Genomic DNA, 20,128 nt, shown 5'->3' with positions numbered 1-20,128 from the left:
TTGTTGGGTAAGAAAATATCCGGGGCACCAGGGTTGCTCAGTGGTTGAGCACCCGCCTTTGGCTCAGGTCATGGTCCTGGGGTCCTGGGATAGAGTCCCACATGGGGGAGGTCCCCACAGGGACCCTGTTTCTCCCTCTGCTTTTGTCTCTGTCTCTCTGTGTGTCTCTCATGAATAAATAAATAAATAAAATCTTTTAAAAAAAGAAGAAAATGTCCAAATTTGTAAGTCACATTTCAGAATATGAGTGAAATGACATGATGTCTCTGGTTTGTTTTAAAATAGTTTAGAAAGAGGGAAAAAAAAAAAAAAGGTTGCCAGTAGTGAATCTGGGAGATAAGGATGATGAGTTTTTACTGTGCTATTTTAATTTAATGTATATCTGAAAATTTTCAAAATGAAAATTGAAAAGTTAAAGTATCCATAGTTCAAGCAGACAAATAGTGTTAAAAGCTTGTTATGAAAAACAGCAGCCCTCTGTCTCTTTCTTCTCCAAGGGTAAACCTCTTCCAGCAGGTTGTTAGTGTTTACTTCCATCTTTCTATACTGCCTGCTTGATTATTACCTCTAGATTTTTCACCTTTAGGTGTTATTCAAAACCTTTCACTACAGAAGAGAATTTATTTATCTTTCCACCTGCACTCCCTTCCCCCAACCAAATCCACACAACCATTCCAGGCCCTCGTCCTCCCAATAGTTATATCATCACTATCAGAGTTAACTATTATGGTTATGTACATACTAAGGGTGACTTTTCTTTCGTATACAACTTGTTTATTTTCACTAGAATGAATAACTGTCTTGTTTTAATTTACTTGGCCTTCTGGGGGTCCCTGAGACCCTTTCAGGGACCTATGGGGTCAGTGCTAGTTTCATAACAATACTAAGGCATTCTTTGTCCTTTCCCATGTGTTGATGTTTACCCTGGCAGAACAAAAGCACTGGTGAGGGAAAGTGCCACTGCCTTGGCATGAATCAGGTAAAGTAAAACTGTATCAGGGGCTGGAATACTCTTTACCACCTCGCTCAAAGGCACAAAAGTTAGCTAGCTTAGGAATGTTCTTGATGATGCAGTGAAAGTTTTTAGTTTTATTATGTCTCAATCCTTGAGTCCTTGTCTTCTCCCGTTATGCTGCTTGCTGAAGTATGATGGTCGTCTTGAGGAAAAGCATTCACATAACTTTGAGCTATAAGCTGAACTGATTGCTTTTTTTTAATAGGACACCATTTTTACTTGAAGGAACAAGTAACACTCAAACTATGGTTCTTTGGCACTTCGAGGAAAACAACGGACATCATTTATTGCCCGTGACAAAATGTGAGCTTTCACCAAAATTAGAATTTTGGAAACCTGTATCTGACATGTGATACATGTTTCCTAATACTTGAAGACTTGTCTAAGATCAGCAATGATATTAACCCATGTGATCTGATATATAATGAAATCTGTTCACATTTAGAAGATCAGCATAATGAGCTAATATTTTCTAAATGATGTAAACATTCTAAGTGCATGATAAAAAAAAAAATCACTGCTTAGGTAAAGGATCCATTTAAAGGATAAGACAGATTTTAATGAAACCCAGTAAAAAAAAGTTCAGTTGATTTTGTATTAGTCTACTAGGGCTGCCATAACAACATACCCTAGTCAGGGGGGCTTAAACAACAGACACTGGTTTCTCACAATTCTAGAGGCTGGGAAGGACAATTTGGTTCCTAGTGAGAGAGGCTCTCTTCTTGACTTGCAGACGATCACCTTCTCACTGGATCCTCACATGACAGGGAGAGAGAGCAAGCTCTCTGGTCTCTTCTTACAAAGACATTAATTCTATCAGATCAAGGCCCCACCCTTATGAGCTCATTTAACCTTAATTATTTCCCCATAGACTCTACCTCCAAATACATATTGGAGGCATTAGAGCTTCAACATATGAATTTTGTAGGTACAGAATTAGGTGGTAGCAAATACAGTCTCAGATTCTAGACTGGAACTAATTTTTAAGAAACTGCCACATTCTGGTGTAGTACAATGACAAATATCCACAATTATTTGAAAAAACTATTAAAATACACCTTTCTTTTCTACCTACATATCTGCCTGAAGCTGGATTTTCTTCACATTTATAATTCAACCAAAATAACTTACCCTAACAGATTGAATATAGAAGCATATATGAGAACCTGGTTTAATGCCTTCTTTAGTACCGATATGAAAAGCTTTACAAAAATATAAAACAAGCTTCTCTCCTAAATTCTAGAAAATGTAATTCTTTTTCATAAAATGTTATTTATGTTAACATAATGAATTGGGCTTATTATTATTACTTTAATGTTTAAGTTTTTATTAATTTCCATTTTTAATAGGGTAAACAGTGGTAATTCACATGAATAAAACCACTTTGAGGTCATCAAAGATTTTTTTAGTGTAATGAGTTCTGCGGACCAACAAGTTCTATAACTGCTGGTCTAAATAATTTTTCAAGAAATTCAGATACATAGATGTTTTAACCATTTCATTTTCTTGAAGACATCTCTCCTAGAGCCTTCTGGCCCGCTGCAATCTGGATCGACTGTCTTCTATACCTATGTAGAACATTGTGGCCTGGGGATGATGCACATCCACCACAGCACTGGGCACTGGTTCTTTCCCTCTGGAAAGTCACATCCTCTGGTAAAAGGGCATTTCCTTGAATTATTTTGTTGGTTATTTCTTTCCCATTTCAACTGTTCTCTATTTCTGGAATGCTCAGTGAACAGATAGATATTGGATATCCTGGACTAGTCCTTCAATTTTCTTATCCATTCTATCTCTTTCTGGGACAATTCCTCAACTCTGCCAACCAGAGTCTCAAGTCTTCATTTCTCCTATCATGTTTTAAATTTTCGTGAGCTCTTCTTCCTCACCCCTGTTTCTTTTGTAAAGTATTTAGATCTTATGATATAATTTCTTTAAAAATTTCTCTAAGGATATAAATGCCCTTGTTGCTTTTTTCTGTTTGTTTGCTTTGGTTTTTCTATTTCATGGCAGAGGCTTTGGTGTTGGTTGTCTCTTTTTTAAGTAATCTCTACACCCAGTGTGGGACCTGAACTTATCACCCCAAGATCAAGAGTTGTATGTTCCACCAACTGAGCCAGCCAGGCGCTCCTTGGTTGTCTCTTCATAGGTGAAAGTAAAATATTAAAATGCTGATTTTTGGTGAAATCCTAAAAAGCTCTGCTTGTGTTAGCGGAGTTGCCTCCTTTTAGGCTTTCCTGCAGGGAGACACAGTTGGGCTATTGGTAAAGAAGCCCCTGAGGTTCTTATCTTTAAATCTTCTTCACAGGCAGATTCTTCAAAAAAAGTTTCCTAGCTCCTGACTCAAGGGTATAAGGCTTGGCAACCAGAATTCTGGGCTTGGTTGGAAAAGAAAGCTGGGATTTTCAACTATCAGGATGCCAGCACTCATTCAAGTCTCTTCCAAAGGCCCACTACCATCAAGTGTGTTTGGTGTCCTCTAGTTCAGACATCCTGAACTTTAACCTGTTCAGAGAATAAATTTCTGGTCTTCTTTCAACTTATGGGAGGGACAATCTTTCTAAACAAATTTTTAACCAATATGGTCAGTTTCTTCCTCACCCACCTCTCTCCTACTTTGTGAAGCTACCCGGTGCCATTGATTTTGGAATTTCTTTAGGGTTCTGCTACGTAAAATCGGGTTGTTTCTTGGCTTTCTCTATTGTTGGCTCAGGATTCAGCTTTCTCAGGACTGCTAAGTCAGTTACCACTCATCCATCTGCTTCCAAGCTTCCAAAATTTTGTTGCTGTTGTCTGCTCTCCCATTCTCTTTGTCCTTGTGGGTTTATGTCTTAAAAAAATTTTCTTCACTGTTGTTTTAGTGAGGTTTTGGGAGGGAATGAAAGTAAATGTGGGTATTTGATCCTCCATCTTTATTTGGAACCACTTTATAATTAAATATCTGCTTTTTACTTCTATTTAATATCACAGCATAAACATTTCCTATGCTCTTACATGGTCCTTGTCACAGCTTTAGTAACTGCGTCACATTCTACAGAATGTTCTATCTTACTTAATCATTGCCTTATTTTTGGAAGTTTAGGGTTGTTTCTGTTTGTGGGGAGGAGACCAGTTTTTCCTGGAATTATCTTCTATTTATCTGTCTTATTTAGGCCCTATCTTTAGGGAATGCTTGCTGACATTTTTCTCTTTTCTGTTCTTGATCCACGGCTTCATTACCATGGGCTTGATTATGGCATAACCTTGTGCCAATTTATCTTCAAACTACCAGGTCACCGGCACAATGCTATGGCACTAATCTTCCTAAAATGTCACTTTTCTCATGACACTTCAGAAGAACCCTAACATGCAGACTTCACTTGTGACTGGCATTTGAGGCTCCTCACAGTTTGATGCCCCACCCCCCAAAACCTACCCAAACTCACAACCTTTTCCCTAGATGTCTTCCCTAAAATAGGGTCTGCTGTCCTAGCTGCAGCTCAGGATGTTCCTCCAGCCACTGCCAAGCCACATTCACCTTTACATACATGTTATCTCCTGCACTGAGCCTCCCTACTTGACTTTGTTTACACAATTTCTTCCTTCACCTGATAAATGATAAGAAACAAATAACTTGTTTCTAAATGCTTAAGGTTAGTCTGGCCTTCTAAATGGACTGGCAGCTCCTCAGAGGCAGGGGGCTCTTTTCCATTCTTCTCTATGGCAACTGCCCCTACAGTGCCCTCATCCCCCCATCACGGGACTCCAGCTCGGCACCAGGATGCACTGAATGAAATAGTCAGGGGTGTAAATTACTACCTTGCCCTCTGGGGTTAGTGTCCAGATCACAGAGAAGGTCAGCTTGTCAGACATGGGATGGAGGCTGCACAGCTCCTCACACAGCAGCCTGGGAAGCATGGGGACAACCTGCAAACAGAAAACAGACCCATGAGCTCCTTCCTACAATCTGTAGGAGTTTACCGCAGGCTTGGGAGCAGCCCGGAGGGCAGAGTTTTGGTGAACAGCTTGGGCTTCTGGAACAAGCTGAGGATGGAGGTAGCTTCTTTCCCTGAAGATTGCAGAAAAACCATGACATCTGGTACTTTTTCCACGAGCCTCTAGAGAAATGGGAATGTGAACTGGAAAGGTAAGAATTAGTACCAGGGAAAAAATACATTACAGCTGAAAAATAACTACTATTTACTACACAATAAAACTGAAGCTCTAGACTCAAGGATGATTTGTACTTTTGGATACTACTATTCTAGTTGAACTATATACTTAAGAGCCCAAGGTCTTATACTTAAGTCTTTAATTCAAGCTAATTTTTGTGTGTGGTGTAAGATGAAGGTCCAGTTACATTCTTTGCGTGTGGCTGTCAGTTTTCCTGACACCATTTATTGAAAAGATTGTCCTTTTCCCATTGTATGCTCTTGGCACCTTTGTTAAGGATTAGTTTGGCCATACACACATGGGGTTATTTCTGAGCTGTCTATTCTGTTCTATTGGTCTATATGTCTGTTTCTATGTTGGTACCATACTGCTTTGATTGTTATAGCTTTGTAATATAGTTTGAAATCAGAAATGTGATGCCTCCAGTTTTGTCTCCTGTTTTTTTGTTTGTTTGTTTGTTTTGTTTTGTTTTGTTTTTTTGGTCTCTTGGCTCAAGATAGCTCTTAGCTAGTCGGGGCTAGCTTCTATGCCTCCATGTGAATTTTAGGATATATTTTTCTTTTTCTTTTTTTTTTTTTTTGTGGAAAATACTATTGGAATTTGATAGAGATTACACTGAATCTGTAGAAAACTTTGGGTAGTATGGGCATTTTAACAATATAAATTCCTGCAATCCAAGAACACAGGGTGTCTCTCTTGACACTTATTTGTGCTTTTGTCAATTTCTTTCATCAATGTCTTATAGTTTTCAGTGCACAGGTCTTTCATCCCTTGGTTAAGTGTATTCCTAAGTATTTTATTGTTTTTGATGCTATTGTAAGTGGAATTGCTTTCTTAATTTCTAAATCATCTCACATCTACTAGAATGGCTATTACCAAAGAGACAAAACAAACAAACAAACAAACAAATGTTGGTAAGGATGCAGAGAAAAGAGAACACTTGTACATTGTTGGGGGGACTATAAATTGGTGTAGCCATTGTGGAAAATAATATAGAGGTCCCTCAAAAAATTAAAAATAGAACTACCATTTGATCCAGCAATTTCACTTCTGGGTATATACCCCAAGGAGATGGAATCAGTACTTTAAAGGGATATCAGTGCTCTTTATGAATAATGCAGCGTTATTCCGAATAGCAAGACATGAAAACAACCTACGTGTCTATTGACACATTTGTCAGATAAAGAAATGTGTATATACACATACATTATGGAATATTATTATTTGTGATAACATAGATGGACCTGGGAGGGCATTATACTAAGTAAAATAAGCCAGACAGAGGAATTCAAATATTGTATGGTGTCACTTACATGGCAGTGGCCAGGGGGAGGAGAAATGGGGAGATGTAGGTCAAATAGCACATATTTTGAGTTATAAGATGAATAAGTCCTCACAATCTAAGGTACAGCAATGTGACTACAGTTAATAATAGGGTGTTGCACACTTGAAATCTGCTCACCACACATACACAAAAGAGCTAACCGTGAAGTGATGGATGTGTTCACTGTCTTCATATTGGCAATCATTTCACAATGTACATGTATCTCAAATAATTACATTGTACACTTTCAATATATAAAATTATATTTGTCAATGATTTACCAAAAAAAGTTGGGATAAATCAAAGAACCCAAGGGCTGAGTGTAAATTCGTGATGGGACTTCATTATAGTAAAATTGCAGAATCAACACTTTAGTGATTGAAAATATCACAACTGACCAAATCTCTTGTTTGAACATTAACAAGATACTCCAATAAAATATCACCAGTTTCCTAGAGGAATACTGCAGTCAACTAGTCACTCATATTGTAGTTTTTTAAACCTAAAGTATTTCTTCTCTTTATTGATCTTTCTTTCTTTCTTTCTTCTTTCTTTCTTTCTTTCTTTCTTTTCTTAAAGATTTTATTTATTCATGAGTGACACACAGAGAGAGAGGCAGAGACACAGGCAGAGGGAGAAGCAGGCTCCATGCAGGGAGCCCGACGTGGGACTTGATCCCAGGTCTCCAGGATCAAGCAGCTAAACCGCTGCACCACCGGGGCTGCCCTTTATTGATCTTTCTAGTCCGTAATAAACTGATCCAGTGGTATACCTTCTCTTTCATTAAAAAAAAAAGAAAAAGAAAAAAAAAGAAAAATTGTCTTCAACTTACTTTCACTTGATCTTAGCCAAAAGGCTGAGAAGCAACCTTCTTCAACTTACTTTCAAATGATGACTTCACAGCTATCTCAGAATGCTACCTGCTTTCTCTAAAGTTCCCAAGGTGAAGACTGTATCTCTACCTGGATGCCCTGAAGACACTTTAGACTCACTCTCCTCCCTTTAAATCTATTCCTAATCCTGTACTTCTCTTTTTTCTTCTTCTTTTTTTTTTTTTTTTGTACTTTTCTTGATTAACAGCATCATTCACCCTGTTTCCAAACTAAAAATAGCCACAGGAATAGCCCTTGATTCATGCTGGCCGTTGACTCCTTGAATCGTAGTATCAATCACACATAACACAGGTAATGCTGTAACCCTGCATTAAGTAACTGAGAGGTAGTAGGCAAGAGAGATAACTGCACTAGTTGAGGTAAAGTTATCCAGTTAAGTTTGTCAGCAAAAGCAAAATAATTCCAGTGGCCTCTTACTCTGTGTGAGGTACCTGTACCCTGTTTTAATACAGTAAGTAACATTTTGTATGGAAAAGTATATTCTAGAACTCACAGCCTATACTAGTAACAAATAATTAATAATTGTATGGCATTACGTGGCATTATTATGAAGGATGTGGTATTTCTTTTTAACACCTATGTAAAATCCAATGACCACCTGAAAACAGCTTAGGTAACAGCTTTTATAACACAATCACTTTTGAAATTTTTTTCTTGCCATTGCTTTTGCATCCTCTGTTCAGATGACACTACATTTTCTTTAACTTATTTAATATTGAGTATTAAAATATGACCTATATATTTAACATTGTCTTCCAAGTATTAAGTGTTTTACTAAATAATACAATTTTACCTGCATAAGCATATGGTGTAAAATGGAGAAAGTCTCAATACCATACTGTCTTGTGACTGAACCATAAAAATTTCCCATCGCTTCAGCTTTTGGATTGTGCTATGGATTGAATTGTCTCTTCTCCCATCCAAATTCCTTTGGGGGAAGCCCTAACCCTCAATGTCACTGCATTGGAGGAAGAGTCTAGGAGGTAATTAAAGTTAAATGAGGTCATGATCCAATAGAGAGAGGTAACTCCCTTCTCCCCCCTACCCTGCACAGACACAGAAAAAAGGCTATGTGAGGACACGGCCATCTACAAGCCAGGAAGAGAGTCCTTATGAGGAACCAAACTGCTGGAATCTTCATCTAAGACTTCTATCCTCTAGAACTGTGAAAAAAATAAATGTCTGTAGTTTAAGCTGCCTAGTCAATACCATATTGTATGACAGACAGCCCAAGCTAAGACAGACTAAATCAAATTTGTGGTGTATGCATTCTAGGATTCTTCTCTGGGTTGCATTAGCTGGTAATTATACCAATTTTATTTTGGTAGTAGGCTACTCACCCTGCATGCTTGTAGTCCAGGACTTAATACTTCATTATATATAGCTAGAGTTTCTTCAAAGTGTTCAAGAAACTATCTAATTGTGAATCATGAAGCTGAGCGTATGAGAATATAATGCAATTCCTGGCTTCATGTTTTAGTGTTTGGCAAAAGAAAGTTGTTGCAACTAAATGCAATGTGGTATCCTGAACTGAACCCTAAAAGAAGACATTAGTGGAAAATCTGGTGAAATCCAAGTAAGGTATAGATTGTAGTTAATAGTAATATTCTAATATCAGCTTCTTAGGACAAATGTCCCAAGGTACTACTGTAAGATGTTAACACTGAGGGGAATTGGGTGTAGGATATGTGGGACCTCTTTATACTGTCTTTGCAACTTTTCTGTTAAGTCTAAAATTATCTCAAAATGAAAGAGCTTAGTTAAAAAGAAAGCCACTGCTTTCACCAGTTGATCTCATTAGTTACACATTTAAATATGAAAGAAATTTAAGCTAATGAAATATGAACTGATCTGTTCTTATATAGTAGTTTGGGATTAAGATTTTATTTTCAAAAAGGCCTTTACCACTAAAAAAAAAAAAGTCTAAAGATCAGCAACCAATAGAGTGAAGTCCATACTCATCAGCAGCACAACGCAAGAGAAAGTGAAGGATCTGAAGCCAGAATGAGGTCTAATCCTGGGCCCATCACTTTCTGTACAATTTGGGCAAGCTAGTGTAATTCTGAGCCTCAGTTTCCTTACTGGTAAAACAATACTGAAGATGCTCAATACAAGTCAGCTCACTGGCCAGCCCATGGTCCAGCAGGTCCTTTGGTCACCTGGCTTAGCCAGGTGCTCACTACACACCATTTGTCTGCCACACCTGCTGACTGCTCTAACTCTTGCCAAATTGTTCTCTCTTGCTGAGACATCTTTCTGGATGTTTTGCATCTGGTCAACTTTTGCAGATCCTTGAAGATTCGGCTCATCATAATTCCTCAAAGGCTTATCTAGATTCCCCTGGGGGAGGATGTACAATGTTCTGTATACTTTCCCCACCACCTTTGTTCTTACAAAAAGGATCTGAGGCAGTTCTGAAAGGTCGGTCACTTATTCCACCCTCTCAGCTCTTCTGGGACATTTCTATAGCTCTCAGCACACCCCAATTGCTTCTTTATGTGCCTTACTCTTCCTCTACACCATAGCACCCTCAGGAATGACACACAGCAGGCAGTCTGTCTGCAAATGACTGACTTTTGTCCAGAAAATGAATCATTCTTTCTGTGTTTACTATTTATTGCATTGCATAAAACATTTTATGAAATACATAGTGGACTTCTACTTAAACATATTTACGTAAGAATTTCATAGACAGCTGGTATTTCAAGTATAAGATAAAGAGCTGTGACTATTCTCTCCTAAAAACTACTACAGTAGTTTTTAACTAGTTTATAACTCAGTGGCTGCCCAGGTTATAAACACTGCTTGGCACCTTGTATCTTTTTTTTTTTTTTTTTTAAGATTTTATTTATTTGGGAGAGAGAAAGAGGGAGGGGAGGGAGGGAGGAGGGAGAGAGAGAGAGAGAGAGAGAGAGAGAGAGATCGATCAGAAGCAGGGGGGAAGGGCAGAGGGAGAAACAGACTCCCTGTTGAGCAGGGAGCCTGGCTCCGGTCTCAATCCCAGGACCCTGAGATCATGACCTGAGCTGGAGGCAGATGCTTAGCTGACTGACCTACTCAGGCACCCTGGTACCTTATATCTTATATAGAGGACAACATTTTAATATTCAGATGCCAAATAACCTAAGTGCTTATGAAGAAGCTAAACATTAAAACATTTTCAGGTAGTATAGTTATCTTTAATTTTTAAAGGGTATTTCTTTCAAATAACTTTCAGCAGATCATGGAGCAGAATTTAGATGGTATTCAGAGAAAACAGTCTTTATGTGCATATAGTTTTACAAATGGACAGTTATTTCTCTTTCAAAGGTGAAGGAATGACGATGTTACAATCCTTCTATGGTTTGGCATATCCATGGCCTCTCATAAATTGGGCCTGATTTCTGCCAAGGTCACTGGGAATGAGCTCCATTCCCACTTGACACACTTGGCACGTGTGTCAAGTCCATAACACAGCAGGGACCCCCATGGGAGGAGGGCTGGAGAGACAGGCAGCCACTCCCAATAAGCTGCCTCCTCAAATACAAGTCCTGTTATTTCAGGGGAGCCCCACCTGTACAACAGCATGTGGTCTCCACATGCTCAGCAGCTAAATGGTATCTGCCACAGTGCTTGGGGAGACTCGGAGGTAGGGGTGATGAGTGCCGAAAACAGTGGGCAAGTGGAAAAGAGAAGAAAGTCCCTCTGGGGGCTGAGAAACTGCTGGCTGTCATTAGCGTCACCCGACCACTTATGCATCCCCCAGCCCCTGGACGGTTGTCCGAGTCGGGTCTGCACTGTGCTCATGAGCTTCACTCCAAGGTACAGACCCCGGGGATAAGTCCCTCAAAGTTCTCAAACTCCCCTACTTCCACTGTCCCAACTCTACAGCCCCACGGTCAGTCCCATGATCTGCCTTTCCTGTGTTTGTAATTCACAGCTGAGCAGTGACAGCCAGTCACTGGACCCTGTCCCCAAAGCCAGGCTCAGCTCCTACCTCACTGGAGGCTGGCAGACCTTTCCCTCATTTGGGGCTGGTTCTTTCCTCCAAGCCCTGAGACTCCATCCCAAGACTCTCTTAACTCTTGTCTTCACAGAGAAAACAGAGACCATTGGACTCAGCCCCTCCCAAACACCCTTCCAGCCCCTTCCTCCCAACACCCCTCTTCAGCTCTGCATGTGTGCACCTCAGTCCCCTGGGAGCTCAGTGTCCTCTCTGTGCAAGGTCTGGGCTTTGATCCACCCCCGCCCTGCCAAAGCTTCTCCATCGGCTACATCTTCTGCACTGTCTTTCCCATAGACCATAATCACAGGATCAGTCTCCCATTCTTAGCAACCGGAAAGAACACTCCCCTCTCCCACTCTGGATGTCCCTCTTTATGTCATTAAGGCTCTCAACATAGTTCATGCTTCCTATTTTCTTTCTTTTTTTTTTTTTTTTGAAGGTTAAATTTCAACCCTGGCAAGTCTTTTTTTTAAGATTTTATTTTTTTATTTATTCATGAGAGACACAGAGAGAGAGGCAGAGACATAGGCAAAGGGAGAAGCTGGCTCTCTTCAGGGAGCCCGATGTGGGACTCTATACTAGGACCCAGGATCATGCCCTGAGCCCAAGGCAAACGCTCAAATGCTGAGCCACCCAGGCATCCCCATGCTTCCTATTTTCATTCACATATTCCTTTCATTTCTCAACTCAATGTGACATTTTTATTTTTATTTATTTATTTTTAAGATTTTTTAGAAAGTAATCTCTATATCTAACGTGGGGCTCGAAGTTACAACTTTAAGATCAAGAGTCACACACTCTACTGACTGAGCCAGCTGGGTGGCCCTCAATATGACATTTTTAAATTACAAAAATAAGTTTGTGGTAGGAATTTTAGGTGATAACAAACCAAAACATGAGAATATAAAAACTGTGAGGCCTCATGCCTTAGAATAAACAATGTTAACATATTGGTTCAAAACCTTTGTCTTCCTTCTGTGCACTCATAAATGACCAGACATCAGGTAAAATATTACATGTTTTAGGTACATATATTTTTTGTTTAAAGGGAGAAGCAGGCTCCATGCAGGGTGCCCACTGTGGGACTCAATCCCGGGTCTCCAGGATCACACCCTGGGCTGAAGGCGGCGCTAAACTGCAGAGCCACCTGGGCTGCCCCACATATATTTTTTGAAACACAGAGCTAGTGGGCACTCTCAGACTCCTGCTGCACTGGTCCTCACTGGACTCCCTTCTCGGCTGGCCCCTTAAATGTTAGTGCTCTCACCCTCTGCCCCCTGTTCTCCTTCCTTCTCCCTGAACGTGTTCTCCGGGGGCTCCCTCACCCCTAGGGTTGCACTTCCATGGATACACAAGTCCCATCCATCCTACATTTCCAGCCCTGCATCTCCTGATAACTCCAGATCCCTTTAACTACCCTGTCCTCCGAACACCTTGACTTGGACGTCCCACACATACTTCAAACTTCACATGAAGAAGACAAAGTTCAGCACTTTCTTCCCTGCAACTGTTGCTGTGATGTATTTCCTATCTCTAATAAGAGCAGCATCTGGCTACCAGTTAAATTAAGCAAGCAAACAAAACAAAACCACATATACACACATCTCTCCCATGGAACACAACTGGGTGTTCTCTCGTGATTTCTCCACTCTCCTCCTCCTGCTACATTGAATCTGTCCCCGGGTCCTGTAGGTTTTACATCTAAATCTCTCTCAATGAGTCTTCTTTCCTCTCCATCTTTTAGTATGGACATATTCATCTCTCTTGGGTTATATTCTAAAAGTCTCCTAAGCCAGCAGCCGAGATCTGGAGTAGAAATTATTCTGGGGCAGAGTTCCTTATTATTCTTCAGACTTCTGCAACTTCTTACTCTATTCTGCCCCATGATAATTTGCAATCTCACTTATAGTAGGACACATGGCCTTTATCTTTTCAATAGCTGATGAACTGAATTTGGTAATTTTATTCTTTGCTTGTCCTGCTCATGAGGGAAGGTCCAAATACCTTGGATGGGGTGGCATGGTCTCCGGGGAAGTCTGGACCCTCTGTGATCAGTGGTCAATGGTCAATGGTGGCCAAGAGCTCTCAACAAGAAGCTGGCAGAGGGCATCCAGACCCTGTCTCCAAGGAGAAAGCAAAGATGACAGGGGGAAGCCAACTTCCCCTATTTGCTTAGTTCAACTCTTTGCTGTGCTAGACAGGGAGGGAATGCAGGTGGACAGACATCCTTGCTCACGATGTCCATTTTAATACCAGGCTGAAGACGTCTACTGCTCTAGTTCTCCTGGGGTCCAGTTGATAAACTCTCCTACAATTCTGTGAGCAAAAAAATCCCTGTGTGTTTTGGGGTCATTATTCAAAGCCTCAAGGGGCCTGGCTGAGGGAAAGAAAGGGCCCTGGTATCTATAACAGTTTTTCTCCCTCTGGCCTCACTATTCTTCAACCACATGGTTGCTGAGGTGATTTTCTACTTGAGACAAAGAGGGCCATGTCTCTGCCCTAATTGCCCTCAAGATGAAGTCCATCCTCCTCAGCCTGCCACTTCAGGCTTCTTGTTATAGCTTCATCTTTTGGCTCCTCCTGCAATTTCTACCCCAGCAATTCTAAACTACATCCTGCTCCTTGCGCATCCCATGCTTTATTCGAGCCGCTGCCTGGAATGTCCTCTCCACTCACATGTCTACCTAGAAATTTTCAACTCAAAATTTGAGACATTGCTCAAAAAATCGACAGCTTGGTGAAGCCATTTTGGCTCTTGTGGAAGCTCCTCTCCTACTACCAACCTGGGCAGGTATACCTTCTCTCTCCTCCCTAATACTTCCTCACTCTGGCAGTCCTTCTGTACCTGCACATGGCCAGCATACTGTGCTTGTTACATGACCCTTCTTTTCTGGCTTCCCCAGGGCAAGATCAGCATCTCCCCCACTTTTACAAACCTGCCACCTGGTACACAGCGGATCCTCGACAACTACGAAGCAGATGAAGACAGGCAGCACTTCAGGCAGCAGAGAAAGAAAGGTAAGGCACTTAGAAGGTGCTTGGTCTCCTTAAGTATGTTTCAGGCCAGCATCAAAGTTGGGTCAGAATACAGCTTAAAAGCTGGTCATGGAAAAAAAAAAAAGGGACATGGTGACAGGACACTGACTTTCTAAGCATTCTGGACCAGGGCTTGGGAGAACTGAGAGAAACTGATCATTTAGGTAAATACGCCACTGCCCAAGGCAGCTGGGTGGGGGTACCAACAAGACTATAAAATCTTATATTAGCCTCAGAGAGCAGAAACATCTGCTAAAGCCACAGCGGGCAGGCTGGCCAAGTTCAGCAACGGGTTAGCCAGGACAGCCCTGTGACCAACGGAAAGGGCCACAGAGGGGAAGAATCAACCATCCACGCCAAGAGGATCAGGAGGGACTGGCAGTGACAGGGGGGCTCCCAGAGCCCAGGGGAGCTAGATGTCCGTGACCCAGCTGGGAGGGGCAGCAGGGACCTCCTCTGCCCCTTCCAGCCCAGGCCTTCGCTGGCTCCCAAACTCCCTCACACCCTTGGAGCTCATTGGCTGTCAGAGCCTGAGAACTTAGGCAGTTTTTCTCCTTTTCTCTGAGGACTTCGAGGTTTTAACAGTAAGGTACTGCTAGCTCTCCACTCGCACACTGAAACAACTTAAAAGGAAAGAGATAATTCATTTGCCAGCCAACATCTCTGTTTAAAGAGTTTTCTTTTTCATATCAACACTTCCATGAATTCTGAATTTGATCAACTCTTTGCTACACAGTTGGACATTAACAAAACATCAACACTCTGACAACCTGCTGGGGTCAGAAAGGAACATCTTAAAACTCTTTGGACTCCACGTTAAGACAGGCTTCCAATCCCAATCTTTGATCTCTATTATAAAGCAGTACCAATAAAATATCGTAGAGATTTATGGGCGAACTTTCATTTGAGCTGTTTCACACCTAAAATAACATGAGAATTGGGGCCAACAGGCAGACAATTTAGCTTTAGGTTTCAACTGTTTAGCATTTCTTTTACTTTTAAAACTTAATTCACTTATTTTTAAAAATGACCTTACATTTTACAGTTTCATTGTATTTCCCTCTCAGGGAAGACAAGAGACACTCACTGGGTAGATTTCATGTCCTTCTGAGAAGGACAGGCCTGAACTCAGGTAGACACTTGTCCCTTTGACGAACAGATGCCAAAGTGCGCCTGGGTGCCTCTGTCGGTAAAATGAACAGATGCCTAATTTTTGTTGAAAAGAAAGAGCGTATCCTTTCATGGGACTTAAATGGGCAATATTTCAATTTATCTTTCCTCCTGAGTACACTCCATTGTTACTGAGAATAACCAAATACTTATTACTGTAAGTAAAATCCCAACAAAAAGAATTTCATTTTAAAGACAAGTAAAATGGAATCTGGACCCAACATCTGTTGTATAGTCTTGATCTATGGGATGATTCCCCAAATCAAGCTTAGACTGTAATTCTGGTATCAGTTACTTATAAGCCAGCAGCGCTTGAAGGAAAGAAATTGGGGCCGCATTCCCCATAGGTGGGAACCACCCGGCCCTCCACACCCAACACACGCATGCCTTCCCCCATCTGATTAAGTTGGGAGAACTGATTCTGCCAAATGAGAAAGCAGAGAATCTGGAGGAAGAGGAAAGCAGCTCATCCAGCTTTTAAGAAGACCTTTACAGGCAAAGAAAAGTGAAAACAGCAGAAAAGTTCCTGGACACAGTCCTTTAAGAAACAAAAATGAGTAGGAAGAAAGGTCAGAGCAGTGGTTCAAAGGAACCAGAATGCACAGCTTCTGCTGTCCAAGGTTGTGGGCTGGCGCCACTTGCTCCAGCCAAGCTGGGGGCCGAGCTGGGCAGCGGGCAGCGGGAGCCCACAGCCACTCAGGGGCACATGGGCCCTTCTGCCACCTAGCTCCGCACTTTTAGAGCTCAGGAGCAGAGCCCCAACTCTGCAGTCCTGAAGGGAAATTCTAGAACTGCGGCAATCAAGAAACCAAAGTAAAGAGAATAGGAAAGGAAATGTGCTTTGTTATTTAACCCAATTTTATTTTTCCATTTTCTGATTTTGAAAGAGAATTCCTGGTTATAAAAGGAGAATGCAAAACCTAGATAAGAGAAAGCCACCTGCTTAGCAGAAGAACCTCTAATTGTGTCTGGGATTCTTAACTATTTGAATCTGAATGACAGAGTTAAATTTTTCTACATGGGGAGAACAATTCACATTCATTCACTTTCTGTGGCCTTGAAAATCTAAGAGATTGCCACTTCTGTTTCTCTTTCCATCTTAACATTACAGTTCTGTAGATATAAGGGATTTTGGAGTCTGATCTCTGTTGTCAGGAGCCTTGGGCCAGGCAAAGGCCAAGAGTTGGCCTACTGCATTTTTGGGCAGGAGGTATGGATGGGATGTCTCCAACATGGGTTATATTAAGTGTAAGCAATGTACAAATATCAGAGCTGTGTTCTCAGGAAAGCCAAGCTATGAGTGAGGGACCTGGTCTTTGAGTGGCTCCTTTGTCTGAGTAGACTGGGTTCCTACACTAAAAGGAGCCAGAGTGGACTAATAGTCATCCCCCCAAAAGCTTCAAAATGAAAACATTTTTATTAAAGTATAATACACGTACGAGTGCATAAGTTATAAAGGAAAAGCTTGTGCATTGTCACTCTTGTAAAAGCTCATGTAATTAGTGATCTGGGTACTAATTACTGTTAGCAGTCCCTTCATCATTTGGGCTCTGTTTCTCCAAAGGTCACCACTATCCAGACTTCTATTAGCTTTGCCCATTTTTGAACTTTACACAAATGGACCCCTACAGTGGGTGCACCTGTGCCTGGTTTCTTCCACCATGTTTGTGTGTGGAGTTGTCATTCATTGTCAGGCAGCTGTTCATTCTCACTGCTCTAGAGTTCTACTGTGCGAATCTACCACGATTTACTTGTTCACTCTACAGTGGATGGGTACTGAATCGTTCCTGGGTTGTTGTTTTTTTTTTAGGTAGTATTACACTGTTATTTTAATTTACATTGCCCTGGTAATATATGATGTGGAACATCTTTTCACATGCTTATTTGTCATCTGTACATCTTTGGTGAAATGCTTTTCCATCTCTGAGGTTCCAGATTATCTTGTAAAGGGCAGGTCAGAAGCAGATTAGAAAAGGGCCTGAAACTTTTTCTCAAAAGGCATTTGATTCCATTCTCTTGTCATAGTGTGACAATGTCGTAGACGTTATAGTGCCACATTACAGCATGTGGCTGTGTTGTAGAAACATTTAAAAAAAAAAACTGTGGCTTGTGTGGGCTGACTTTGCAAAGCCCCACTTTGAAACAATAGCTTGAAAGCAGTTACTTTTCCTCATTTCTTTCTGAACATGAGCACCTGTCTGTGTGACTTAGGTGGCAGGACCAATCTGAAACCTGAGATGGGTCCCTGCGTCTTGCTGTGGTATCTTTTTTTCAGTTTGGTTCATCTTAAATATATAAGAAAAACATGCAACCACAGAGGGGAAATAACTTTTTCAAAGAAAACCTTTTTTAAAAGATTTCATTGGATGTGAGAAAAGATATTCAGATGAGATTGCTGTTCCTCATGATTTTTTTTTTTTTTTTGGTAAGAAAAGAGAAACAAAGGGGGCAGACTAAATAGGATGCCTTTCAATCCAAGAAACGGGAGACTTACCTTCTGAACCAAGTAGACACTTGTAGCTCTCTCAGCAGCTACTTTATCCAGAGGGGATCCCTCGGGAACAAAGTAACTGACATCCGCGATATGAACCCCCACTTCAAAGTTGCCTGTAAATGCAGAAGGAAGTTGATCAGTGTGGGATGGAAGGCAGGGCCATTCCCCCCGGGAATCACTCCCAGGACTGCGCGCACTCTCAGAGGCCATGGGACCTGAGGTGTGGGTCACTGTTTCCAGTCTTGCAGGGCTCTCCACCTGCCCCCCACCCCCAGTGATTTGCATGGTTATGTTCCTCACTATACACTAACAGACAGTGAGATTTTTATCTTCCAGAAACAACATTAACCATCTTCGCAAGATGTCTCCTGTTTCTAAAGGCCTCTTGTGTTTGTAAACATCAGCTGACTTGCAAAGGCAGGCTCACTTGGGATGGTGAACAAGCCCTTTCAGGGCACTAGAAATGAATGAATCTCTGATTCCCACGGATTCTGTTTCTGAAGTCTCTGTTCCTCCTGTCCATTCTGACCACAGCCTTCACGTCGAGCCCTATACCTGGCCTTCCTTCCTTGATTCTGCCCCTTCTCACCTAGCCCTGTGCACTGTGGCCTGGACTTTTCTCAGCCATGGACCTGGTGATAGCACTCCTTAGCCTGGAAGCCACATCCTCCCTTGGTGTCCCCCAACCTGCCTCGCCAGCCTTCCACCTTCCCCTTCCACATCTCTGCACGCAGCTGTCATGGGACACCTCCTTCCATTCCCAGAACAGACCTTACCTCATCCCACTGAGATGTTTGCTTGGCTCATGTTTTTTTCTTCTTATGTTTGGGATTATCTCAACAGGACCTGCCTATCAAATTCCTTCTTATAAGGATCAATTCAAAGAGAATTTTAGAACAAGAGGAGATTCTCTGCCCCCTGTTTTTCCTACCTGCATGGTCAAAGCACCTAATCTATCAATGAAGATGATTACCATTGTCTTTTCTTCAGAGCACTCATCTCTGCCAGACACCACAGCATATCTTTACTGGCTTACATATGAATTGTCTGCCTCTCTTCCTACAATGTAAGCTCCAACAAAGCAGAATCTTTGTGTAAAGTTGTGTAGTGTAAAGTTCACTGGTCTCAGCCCAGTACCTAGAAGAATGCCTGACAAATAGTGAGCACTCAGTAAATACCTGTTGAGTGAATGAATCAATCAATAGCTGGTTTGTTTGCCTGTTGTCTTGTCTTTTCTGATAAAAAACTCCTTTTTCCCCTTGTAAATTGCTCTGTCCCTCCCTGGTGGGGCTGTTTTTCAGCAGGTCCTGCCTACCAGTTCTACCAGAGAGACGGGCAGATGATGTAGGCTGGTGGAATCACTTAAAGTGTGGTTGAGCGGATGGTTAGGTTGAACATCCCATGAATCATCTCTCACATGCACCATATGTGACTATACACACTTACATATGTATATGAAAACGGACAGAATCCAAAAAAGATTACACATGTAAAATAAGGGTGTAGTATGACGAGTACATCATGGGCAGACAGGCATACTGATATCAACACAAAGGCGAATTTGCTTACATTTAAATATATGCTTGGGGTGCCTGGGTGGCTCAGTTGGTTGAGCATCTGACTCTTGGTTGCAGCTTGGGTCATGATCTTGTCATGAGATGGAGACCTACATTGGGCTCTGCACTGAGCACATGGCGCCTGCTTCAGAATCTTCCCCTTTCTCTCCCTCTTCCTCCCCCCTGCTCCTCCCTCACCCCTGCTTGCTTGCACATGCTTTCCCTCTCTCTTTAAAATAAATATATAAAATCTTTAAATATATGCTTGATGTAATTCCACTACACCTTATGCTTGTTCATAGTGACTTCAGGAAAGAGGATTTCTCTTTTGGGACCCCAGACAGTAAGGACCATCATAAGTCTGGTGCTGCCAAGGAAACATCTATGCCACATAATCATGCCAATATAGAAAATAAAGAGTCTAGGAAATAAAGGGAGAGTCATGATGGCCTCATTTGAACTCTAAGATCCAGCTGAATGTGAAACTAGTCTACCTATTGACT

The 20,128-nt window shown here is 41.5% G+C and overlaps 1 protein-coding gene across 11 annotated transcripts in view; it reads right to left on the bottom strand.

The window, feature by feature from the left end:
• Nucleotides 1-20,128, bottom strand: part of DIS3L2 (DIS3 like 3'-5' exoribonuclease 2) — a 346,373-nt gene that overhangs the window by 89,669 nt on the left and 236,576 nt on the right. For all 11 annotated transcript variants that reach the window (XR_005378821.1, XR_005378822.1, XM_038574186.1 and 8 more), the window contains 2 exons: nt 18,070-18,182; nt 4,814-4,921 (listed from right to left, as the gene is read on the bottom strand). Coding sequence is in view for 9 of the 11 variants with exons in the window: in XM_038574186.1 (XP_038430114.1) it covers nt 4,814-4,921; nt 18,070-18,182 (221 nt within the window). In the remaining 2 variants the exon portion in view is untranslated. The remainder of the gene's footprint in view (nt 1-4,813; nt 4,922-18,069; nt 18,183-20,128) is intronic.

This window comes from Canis lupus, chromosome 25 (assembly GCF_011100685.1).
Source record: "Canis lupus familiaris isolate Mischka breed German Shepherd chromosome 25, alternate assembly UU_Cfam_GSD_1.0, whole genome shotgun sequence".
Classification (NCBI taxonomy): domain Eukaryota; kingdom Metazoa; phylum Chordata; class Mammalia; order Carnivora; family Canidae; genus Canis; species Canis lupus.
The sequence above is the reverse complement of the archived record's forward strand: the minus strand, read 5'-3'. Positions and strand labels throughout refer to the sequence as shown.